At 36.5% G+C, this 11,970-nt stretch overlaps 1 protein-coding gene across 1 annotated transcript; it reads right to left on the bottom strand.

Annotated features, from left to right (window-relative positions):
- Window positions 1–642: 642 nt before the first annotated feature.
- Window positions 643–8,641, bottom strand: LOC100993258 (olfactory receptor 4F15). Its single transcript, XM_003804619.6, has 2 exons — window positions 8,571–8,641; window positions 643–2,686 (listed from the first exon to the last, which is right to left on the bottom strand). Exon 2 carries the CDS (start codon window positions 2,647–2,649, stop codon window positions 1,711–1,713), a length of 939 nt encoding a protein of 312 aa, XP_003804667.3. The 5' UTR covers window positions 2,650–2,686; window positions 8,571–8,641; the 3' UTR covers window positions 643–1,710.
- Window positions 8,642–11,970: the final 3,329 nt, after the last annotated feature.

Raw genomic sequence — 11,970 nt, 5'->3', positions numbered from 1 at the left:
TACTTCATAACCTTGATGATATTTAGCAACTCTGTGCCCCAGACACCTCCTCTCTAAAATGGGGATAGTGAGATAATGAATCTGCATCATAAGATTCAAATAAAGCACCTAGAACAGTACCTAGACAATTAGAAGCACTGGATAGGTAACATCAATTATTATCTCCCCTAGGACACAAACGATGAGAGATGATCAGAGCTTCATTACCTCACGATGGAAACCTCAATTAATAGGTTTGTTTCTATATTTTAGTAACCATGTTAGATTAAAAGCCACAGAATTTTGGGAAACAGAATTTTCACACATCTTTTATAAATCTTTCAATTTTTTGCTAAAATATTTGAAATTTATCCTTCTGAGAAAGAGGCATAAATATCTTAGTGTAACTTATGTAATTCACCAATCACATTTTTGTTTCCCAAGAGAAGAAACATCATCCGCTGTAAGTAATGGAATGAACTTCAAACCTATAAAATAGAATTGAATCAAGGGTCTCTGTGAATACTACCATAGACAAAAGAACACTGTTTAATAATAAAGTTCAAGAATTGTTTTCATAATTAAAGGAATGATTTAAAATTCAGCTTTGGTAGGACTTGAACAAGAAATATGTGGTGGTGGTAGAAGTAGGGAAGGATTCAGAAATGATAAAGATGGAAGAGTGGAATATGAACATCAAATCAAAAACAAAATTGATCTGAAAGTGAAAGGGCACTGACCTAGCAATCAGAGTCATGGTTTCTGGTGCCTGGCTCTCTTTGATGGTTTCCAGCTATGTGCCTTTGGGCAAACTAGTCACTGCTCAATTCTTGGATTTTAGTACGTGTAATTTGAGGGGATTGGAACAGATGGTGTTGGTAATCCACTCTAACTTTAAATTTGAATATTCTAAATATAGGACTAACAATTTTGTAGATGGCCAAAGAAGCCTGATAAGGTGGCATAAATATGTAGAGACTGGAGCAATAGAAAGCAAACACTTTAGGAACAAAAAGAATTAAAATCAAGAGAGTTAGATACTAAACAGGCCAGGCGCGGTGGCTCATGCCTGTAATCCCAGCACTTTGGGAGGCCGAGGCAGGTGGATCACTAGAGGTCAGGGGTTCCAGACCAGCCTGGCCAACATGGTGAAACTCCATCTCTACTAAAAATACAAAAATTAGCCAGGGGTTGTGATGGGTGCCTGTAATCCCAGCCCTCAGGAGGCTGAGGCAGGAGAATTGCTCGAACCCTTGAACCGGAGAGGCAGAGGTTGCAGTGAGCTGAAATCATGCCATTGCACTCTAGCCTGGGTGACAGAGCGAGACTCCAACTCAAATAACTAACTAACTAAATAAATAAATAAATAGGAGTTAGGTGGTAAACAGATTGAATGTGTAGTTTGTCTATCAATAGAATAATCTGTCCAGTAGAAAAAATAAAAGACATAGTATTGTTATTTGTTCAATTACATGGCACTCACCTAGAACAAGGTCTTTCAAAGTGGTAGGTTACAAAAGACATTAAGATTTAATATTTAGCACTTTGATGCACACTGTGCCAAAGGATAACATCACTTCTAATTTAATGGTGAAATTGTTACCATGATTTCATAAATTTTCAGGCATATAATATGGCCTGAGTCTTCAGTATTTCTCTGAAATTGCAGTTTCTTTTATGCAATCAGCATGAGGAGTAATCCATAGTTACACATCTTGACAGCCAAGCCATTTACAAAATCTTTGTAAAATGCACAAGACGACTGCATAGTCTCCTCATTGCCACTTTCATGTCTTTGTTCCTGAATGTGTAGATAACTGGATTCAGAAAAGGAGTAATAAATGCATCAAAAATAGCAAGATATTTATCCAGGTGTGATGTGGGAGAAGGCCATGTGTAGAAAAACATCAGTGGCCCAAAGAACAAGATGACCACAGTGACATGAGCTGACAGGGTAGAGAGGGCCTTGGCTAGACCACCAGAAGAATGTTTCCAAACAGTGAACAGAATGAAGATGTAGGAAATTACCAGCAAGACAAAGGAGCCCACAGAAATGAGTCCACTATTGACAGTGACCATGAACTCCAGTTCTTGGGTGTTGGTACAGGCAAGTCTGAGGAGCCGAGGGAGATCACAGTAAAAACTGTCAAAGATATTAGGACCACAAAAAGGTAAATCTACCACAAAAACTAATTGGACCAATGAGTGGATAAGGCCAATGATAGAGGAAGTGGCTAAAAAGTATAGACACATTCTTGGGCTCATGATGGTCAGGTAGTGGAGAGGTTTACATATGGCCATGTATCTGTCAAAGGCCATGGCTATGAGCAGCACCATCTCAGTGCCCCCAAGAGCATGGCTAAAGAAGATCTGAGTAATACATCCCCAAAAGGAGATGGCCTTGTGCTTCTTGAAAATATCACAAATCATCTTAGGGGCTGTAATTGAGCAAAATGCCATAGCAATGATTGAGAGGTTACCCAGGAGGAAATACATGGGGGAGTGCAGATGAGCATCCATGGTTACAGTGAATACAATGACAAGGTTTCCCATCATGCTCGCAAAGTAGAACAACAAAGAGAAAACAAAAAGCAGAAGCTGAATCTCCCGTGAGTTGGTGAGTCCCATGAATACAAATTCTGATACCACAGAGTGATTCATTCCATTCATTGCCTCAGACTCCAAGATCAGTTTTCATGTTACTTACCTGAAGGAAGAAAGAAAATGAGAAAGAATTACCTAGGCAAGTATTCATGTTCAAGAAAGAAAGCCTCCAGCCATGAAAATAAGTATCATATTAACATCTTACACAGCCAAATAACCCTCATCACATGCATCTTGGACTTCCACTTAGAGGGGTCAGCTGGCTGCTATTTGGCATTATGGTTTTCAAAACTACTACTACTAAATTAATTCCATCCTTAGACCTAGCTCTCCTCTGCTTTTGTGTTACATGAATATTTCCTATTTGATCCTTCCCAGGATGTTCTATTTGGGTGAGATATCAGGTCATCTTTAAATACTTTTCACTATGCTTTCTTATCAATGGATATGATTTCAGCCAGTCACATGAGCCACCTAACAATTACTAATGCACAGCATACAGCTTTCAAAGTCTCTGTTCTATTATTTATATTGCTTGATTAGACTTTAGAAGTTTCCCTTCCTTTTTTAAATTTCAAAATCTCTTTTATTCTATTCTCCAGTTCACAAAATCTAATTCTCAAAATCCCAGCCAAATTCTCACTTATGTGTGAAATCTTCCCAATGTGCCCCAGACTCTGTATTCTCATCGCACCATTAGCATTTATTTTACTCTGCTTCTCACAGTTATATAAATGTCCATTTCTCCAATTAAAATGTGGCCTCTTGGGTATAGAAGCCGTGACTGATCCACAACGGTAGCTCCCACCATCATCACAATCACCACTTGTGACCAACACAATCAGTCACATAATAAGTGTTTCACACTTGTTGAATGAAGGCGTAAATTAATGAGACTGAAGAATGACACTGGAGTCAAGAGAGTACCTCATAATTCAGTAAGGTTTATGTTAATAGTATATGAACAGCATGCCAGTCAGGAATTATCACAGTATCCCTATTTCAATCCTGTACTTATTTAACCACTCAAAGAAACATTTGCATAAGATGTCATAAAAATAAATATGGGGTCTTATTATTCATTTTAAATAGTCAATAAAAGGCTTCTAATATGGTTCAAAATGGAAGAAACCACTTCATTTTATAAATGATTTTTAACCTCAATTTTTATATAAAATATGTAATGAGCTGAAACAAATAATCTCCTCTAATGTAGATAATACACCTCTAGAGGATACCATAAGATAAAAACCATGTCACATAAAGGCAGTCTCTCTTTTTTATCAAAATACATTTGGAGTGAATAAAAGTGACAGAAATAAAATATTGACTGAAAAGAGCCAGACAGTGTCTGTATCTGCACTCTGGAAGAAGATGATGATTGAGTAACGGAGATTAAGTCCAGAAAATAAACTAAAGAATGGTGGCCAGGTCCCAGCATGGGGAGGTGTGACAATATTACGATTCTTTGAGGATGAAGAACAACTGCCAGAAATAAACCATTAGAGTTTCATTGTTCAATGAAGTGTTCCTGATTTAGTCCAACATTTATGTTTTATAAATAATTCATAAAGAAAGAAATATAGGAAGCAATCTACTCAGCCTCACAAAGGTAATTGGTGGGAAAATTTATACTGGGACCAAGAACTTTTTACTCCCATTCAAAGTTCTTTACAGTAAATACTTGTTACATTAGTTTACTATTGCTGTTGTAACAAGCTACTACAAATCTAGTGGCTTACCACACACACACACGTTATATTCTTACTGTTCTAAAGTAAAGAAGCCTAAGATGAGTTTTCAGAGCTAAAATCAATAAAATGGGTTTTCAGAGCTAAAATCAAGGTGTCAACAGAGCTGCATTCCTCCTGGAGCTTCTAGAAAAGAATCCGTTTCTTGCCTTTTCCAGCTTCTAGAGGATGCCTCCATCCCTTGCTTGGCTCATGACATTCTGCCTCTTAAAAGTGCATCACTCCAACCTCAACTTCTGTCATCGCATCTCCTCTGACTCTTCCTCTTATAAGGACCCTTGTAATTCATTGGGAAGTTCCAGATAATCCAAGTAAATCAAGATTCTTAAATTATTCATATCTGTACCTTTTTGCCAGATCCAGGAATTAAGACACGAACATTTTTGAAGGCCATTATTCTATACAGCACAGCTTTCTTACTGTGAACAGGTGTTTTAGGGGGAAAAGGAAAATCTTAAAGTAATGAATCTGACAGAGGGATTTCAAGTAGCCTGTCAGGAAGGTGGAAGAGATATTGAGGGAATGGGGACAGATGGTGCATCCTGACTTTTGCTCTGTAACTACACATTAGTGACTTCTGACTCCAGTTACATGTAGGACCAAGCATGGCCACTAATGACTATCAATAAGGAAACAATGATCATTAGTCAACCAACATGTTCTTTAATAAGTAGTTATTCTAGGTATATAATTATCTCCTGAGTGGTTCCCCGAATGATTTTTGTTCATTAATTCAAAAAATATCTTCAGTGCCCAGGATTCCAGATACAATTCCAGAGGTTGGGCATATAGCATTGACAAGAATTCTTGCTTTTGTGGAATCCATATTCACCACAGCAAATGCAATTTTGGTGTCACATACAGATTTTCATTCTACAGAAAGGGTAAGAACATTTGAAGAAAGTCTATAATTTATCAACTACCTGGGGAGTCTCACTCTATTTCTAATTTCTACTTTCAGGAGATCTGTTTTCTGACTTCTTCCTTTATCTGAATTCTTACCACTGTAACTTCTATTACACTATTTTCCAGTGGGTTTTATCCAATAAATACGACTGGTTTTATCTCCATATATATATATATATATATATATATAACTGGTGGGGTCATGTTTCACATACCATGATTCTTTGTATTGACTGTAAAGCAACTCAAAAACAATGCTGGGGAGATTTCTTGGCTTATTCACTCATTCATTCGACAAGTATTTATGCTGTATCTATCAAGTGCCTAACAATGCACTAAACCTTAGAGATGATATAAAGGTGAAAATATATACATTATGTTTAATAAGAAATTGAACATAGATAAAATGAGAATCTAAGGTTATCAGAGCAATTTTAAGTAAGAGTTGTGCAAACCATTCTGTGATTTACATCTAAATCCTCATGACCTGAACTATAAACTGACAAACACTTGTCTAGAAATGGGCAACAAAGACAAAAATAAATCCTTCTGATCACTAAGAGAAAAAATAGCCTTCTAGCAAAGATGCTATTAAGGCTTCCATGAAGTAGGAATAATAAAAATATGCTGTGAAGTAGAAATATATGTGGTGCTTCCTCCAAACTGAAATTTGAACAGCAAAAACTGACAACTCAGAATAACAAAAGAAATAGTGGTAAACTTCACTTTTAATGAATTTACAAGGAAAAGACAAAACTAAAAGAGGGTTATTAGGTCATTCAAAAAATATGAGATTCTGTGTAAAGTTTACTCAAAGACAGAGCCTACACAAAGGGCAAGGTGGATTTTTTTAAGTTAAATACATTTTTTAAATCAGAAAGGAAAGAGATGAGAAAAAAAGAAAAGGGGAAATTGAATTATTGAATTCAACAGGAGACTAAGATGGTTCATTAAGTGGAAAATTGTGATAAAGGGGAAGAAATAGCAAAGTAGGAGTTTGTGTAGATGTGCAATATTAAAAGCTCCAGTGCCCCAAAATATTTCCTTTAACATTAGAGCTGCTTTCTTTTAGGTTAACAAACTGCAGCATTAGAGTTGTTTTCCTTTAGGTTAACATACTGAAGTCCCTTGTTTTGCTTACGTTGCTACAGGAAGGATACTCCATTGAGCATTGCAGACAAACAAAAAAAAATAACAGCTGGCTTTCCTTAGTGGAGATCGCATGCATGCAAGACATGAGACTCTTAATGATGAAGAAATAAGTGATCCATTTTTAAGCTGAGTCATTACCCAAGAAGGATTATCAAGGGCTGGTTGCTTCAGGAGACAGACTAATAGCTGAAGGGCTGGGTAGGAGAATAAGAGTCGCAGGAATGAAGCCAGAACTGAGTAGAAGAATAAATTGAGCTAAACACAAAATTTACCTACTTCACAATCCCTCATAAAGCAAAGATGAGAAAATAATACAAAGAGCAAATGGCAGCAGATCTAAAAATTTACTCAGCTTTTGTCCTCTTGTCTTCACATTTCTTAAGTATTAAGTATTCATCTTTGGGTCACTGAATGGCTTCCAGGATGACACATTGGGTTATAAGTGTTTGATTATTTTGATGCATCCCAAACCCTCCATGGAAAGAATGTGTTCTCTCCTAAGGCCATTGCCATTAGGAGATATCCTGCTTTGAGTTCCCTAGTTCTGGCCTGGCTATTTCTCTCAATAATTACAATGACATGAATTATAGTTATCATCTATTTACAATAAACAATTGTGATAGTGTGACAAATACAGATAGTCTAGCATTTGATGGAATCATTTAAATTTAAATTCACCTAACTGGAATTGCATGGGATCGGAATTGGGCAACTTCTTAGAATAGATTTATGATCACTACATTTTAAAATTTTCTTAAAAAGATGTTCATTATTCTCAATTAATAAACTCAATGAGCTGGAAAAGATCTGAGACTACGTTCTGAACCAGTTCCTTTATTTACCCATTCAGGAAATGTCAGTTTTTCCCTCAGTTTTCAAGGTTCAAAAATATATTTCTTAGCTATTATGAACAGGTATCATGTCTTTTTTTTTTTTTTTTTTTGAAACAGATTCTCACTCTGTCACCCAGGCTGGATTGCAGTGGCACAATCTTGGTTCACTGCAACCTCCGCCTCCTAGGTTTAAGCGATTCTCTAGCCTCAGCCTCCCGAGTAGCTGGGTTTACATTCATGCACCACCACATCTGGCTAATTTTTGTATTTTTAATAGAGATGAGGTTTCACCATGTTGGCCAGGCTGGTCTCGAACTCCTGCACTCAACTGATCTGTCCACCTCGGCCTACCAAAGTGCTGGGATTACAGGTGATGAGCCACCATGCCCGGCTGTGTCCTGCTTCTCATTAACATAAAAGTCCAAATGTTCTCTTACAAAAAGGAAATCTCCATCCTTTCAACTAAGCTGATATCCACTTAATTCATCCCCTGTGGATATAAAGAAGTTGTCAGGTACTCTGTCAGATAAGTGCTTAATATCCTTGATGTTGGTAAAAGCAAATAAAGATCACTCATCTGTACCCTCTAGTTTTATTCACCTACATTTGCTTCAGCCTTCCTCAAATGATCCATCTTCCACCTCTTTATCTTGTCACTTTTGTCTAATCACTCCATTTCACTACCTAAACTTCTCATTATATAGACCTAAAAATTTATCATAAATGTTTTGAAAACATGAACAAGTATAGGAGGATTTATTGCAGGTTGTTAAACATTACACATTTAGTTTCCTACTTTTTTTTCTCCATTCTTCAATCAACTAATTTTAACAGATGCTACATTTTTTTAGTTCAGGGTGAGTTAAAAACCCAGATGTTTTTCTTCCAAATGTTTTCAACTATTCCTTCTCCATCTTGAGTCCATGAAACTGGAATTTCATCTTTTAAAGCTTCACTTATGACTAGTATCTGATGAACTTTCTCCTTTTTATATCTTGGGTCTTCTCTAGAAATAGAAGTAAACAACAAGCTTGTTAGGAAGACAACAAGCATGTTTGTCTTCATTTTCAGGGCTAACAGATTTCCCCAAAAGTCTCTGGATACCACAAACAACTTTACATGCATCCTAGTCCTGCCCCGAACCAAGCCACAGTGCAGACTCCAGACTCTGTAGTGTACTCCTTTGCACCTTTGGATCTCCAAGTCATTTCTAAGTTTTAGTTAAAAACTAAGGTTAATTCTTGTTCTCCCTTTCCAGGTAATTCATATTTATGCCTTTGCTGTGATCACCATTTCCCCACCACAACCACCTGTTTCTTTCTGCCCCAGGCTAACAAACTGTTACCTGAGTCTTTCTTGCAGCTGAAGTTTATCTAGTTTATCGTGCTCCCGTTGTGAACTTCATGCCATCCTTACCTTGTAGCTATTTACAGACTATCATCTCAAGCACACAGAGGTATTTAAAATCTTTATATAAATGGAAAAATAGCTAATTAACTGCACTGGAGGATAGTGACCTAATAAAGCTATAATGACCTGGGACTGCAACTCTAAAGTCAATGAGCCAAGAAATTGTCTCCTAGAAATATATGCAAAGCGACAAAGAAGAAATGTTGATAAAGAGTCACAGGAGAAAGGAATGACTCTAGAATCTCTAAGAAAAATCAATCTCCACCACTTTATATTTTTCTGGATTATTTTTCTTTTTCACTTTTATTTTAAGGTCAGGGGTACATGTGCAGGTTTGTTACATAGGTAAAGGTGTGTCATGTGGGTTTATTGTGCAGATTAATCACTCAGGTATTAGGCTTAGTACCCATTAGTTATTTTTCCTGATCCTCTCCCTCCTCCCAACCTCCAATAGGCCCTAGTTTGTGTTGCTTCCCTCTATGTGTCCATGTGTTCTCATCATTTAGCTCCCACTTATAAGTGAGAACATGTGGTTTTTGGTTTTCTATTCCTGAGTTAGTATGCTAAAGATAATGGACTCCAGCGCCATCCATGTCCCTGCAAAGGACACAATCTTTAACAATTTAAATCCTATCATGATAAATGAAAGTGTCTCTAGATAATCTAATAATATCCACTTCCCAAGATATTCATAAAAATCATATGGAATCCTTTTAAATTTTATCTATAATGAATAAAGTAGGCAAGTAAAAGAGTAAGCTATAAAAAATTTTAGTATCTTATAATGTGACTTTTATAAGTTATAAATGTAACATATTGTACCAAGCACTTTGAAGATATAGGCTTTATCTAATTCACATTCATTTTTTCCAAAGCAACTTGCAGTTTCCTGTAATCAAAGAAGACTATATTCATTGAATTTAACAAAAGAATCCAGCTGTTGAAGTAATTCCATTATCTTTTACTGTGTCTGTCATCAGGAAGCAGGAATAATATGAATAAGGATTGATTTCAAAATATTAAGAGGAAGCAACGGGACTTGTGTGGTTTTCTAACCTTAGGTGTAATCATGTGTCTCTGTCCATGGTGCTTAATGATCATTGGTTTACAACAAGCATTGATCAATTGATCAACAAGCAATGATCACTGGGTTACAACAAGCACTCTTGTTTTTCTTGTTTATCCCCTTTAATTTCCATTCTCAATCCCTTTCTCTCAAAGACAGTCATTCTGGTGTTTTTAAGTGTGTCTTGCTTTTGGGTTATCGTGAAACATGTAGTATTGTTTGTATGCATGTACGTATAAAATGGTATTGTATATCTCATTCTAATTCTTTTTTTCCACTTGTCTCATGTTGCTATATGTACATCTAGTATATCACTTCTAAATACTGCAGAGCACTCCATGGTGGGTATGCACCACGTTCTGCCTTTCTGAGTACTCAGATCACCCCCAAGTTTTTCAGGGTCACTGATTGGATTAAGCAAGTATTGGACCTTGCTTCTAACTTCAACCCTCACATACCAACAATGTTAATATTTAGCTAGAAGACACCAATGTAATAATACCAGTTGTTAAAAAATTAAAATACTTGCACACTGGTTAGAATATAGCCACTGTCACAAGCCTCTTAAGGTTCCAACCGCTTCCAAGTTGCTTCCTCAGAACTCCTTATGAATCAGCTACTAAAAGTTAATGCCTGGAACAGCAGGAGTCTCCAGGATCTTGCTCCAACTCTGGGACCAGCATCTGTTCTGATCAATGCAGTTGTTTAATATTTTGAAGATCGTATCTTCCCTATACCAAAACCAACATTGCCGTGGACACCTTCGACATTGTCTCCCTAGAGATCAGCAATGACAATGATCATGTCTTTTAAAGCATTATGAGGCATTGATCTTTTGAAGTAGTGAGAATTATTTTATTAACCACTGTTTTGTGGAATGGGAAAAACTACAAATAAAGCAAATGACTGATCTAAATTAATGAATAGTTCCAACCCTAGAAATTATATCAAAGTGGGGGCACAAATATCATGTTCTTCTCCATAGTCCTGACCCTAGACTTAGGGTTTTAAAGAGCAGTCATTCATTCATCCATGTTGCTGTGCTAGCAATTACACATCAGAAATTCATGACAAAATATTCAAATGCCCACTCATACAGAATTAGGCCAGAGGGTGAAATATAGAGGCACTAGGGACCGGCTAAGATGGTTATACTGCCAAAGATTCTCCAGTGAGAACTCCTAGGGAAAACTAAGCATAAATAGACAAAGATTTGAAATACAAACATCAGTTCTGAGGTCGTAAGACTAGGAAACTCAAAAAGAGAGAGGCCAAGAGTTCCATCTGTATAGAAGCAAAACGTAACTGAATCAAAGAAGGAGCAAGAGAAGAGGACATAGAACAATCATGTACACAGCTTGCCTTTACAATCCTACCGTGGTGGGATGGAGTTGAAATGAACCCCGAGAAAAATCTATATGCCAAGAAAATCTCTACCCCAGTCATACCCCCAAGAAAAATCTGTTACATACTCAAATTACAACAAACCATCATCTATCCCATAGATAACTTGGGGGAGCTTAATTAGGAAGAAAGAATGCAGATGCCATATGTAACATCTAAGAAGTCACTTCTCTTGTATCAAGATCAAATAATAAACCAATTAAGCAAATTTAACATCACCAGTGATGCTGTGTGGATATTATGTACTCCCTGTTATCACGTGATTAGAAGATCTTTTCATCTTTTGGGTATTCTTTTTAAAAATCCAGAACCCATGTATAACTATAATAAAAAATGTCAGACAAACTCAAATTGAGGGACATTCTACAAAATATCTGACCAATATTCCTCAAAGACGTGACACCATGAAAAGCAAGGTAAGACTGAGAAATTGTCACAAACCTCAGAGGAGATTAAAGAGACCTAATAGCTAAATGTAATGTGATATTCAGATTGGATTCTGAAACATAAAAAGACATTAATGGAAAAAATTGGTGAAATTTGAATAAAGTCTAGAGTTTAGTTTACAGTAATGTATTATACCAGTGATGATTTCTCAGTTTTGGAAAATGTACCATGGAAATATAAGGTGATAACATTAGGGGAAACTGAAACTTGGTAAGGGGCATATGGGCACCCTCTGGACTATCTCTGTAACTTTTCTGTACATCTAAAATTATTCCAAAATAAGAGCTTCATTTTAAAACTATCCAAAGAATCAGAAAAAGAAATGTAAAATAGGACTGAATAGATTAAGTGAAAATCATGCTTGAACATCTGTTGAAACTCTGCTATTTGACAGTCACTCAAGATACAAGGTGAATCA

The sequence above is a fragment of the Pan paniscus genome, chromosome 16, assembly GCF_029289425.2.
Source record: "Pan paniscus chromosome 16, NHGRI_mPanPan1-v2.0_pri, whole genome shotgun sequence".
NCBI classification, from domain to species: Eukaryota; Metazoa; Chordata; class Mammalia; order Primates; family Hominidae; genus Pan; species Pan paniscus.
The sequence above is the reverse complement of the archived record's forward strand: the minus strand, read 5'-3'. Positions and strand labels throughout refer to the sequence as shown.

Bases quoted from the DNA above. Each gene is read 5' to 3' on its own strand.
- LOC100993258 (XM_003804619.6), bottom strand. From the start codon at position 2,649: ATGAATGGAATGAATCACTCTGTGGTATCAGAATTTGTATTCATGGGA.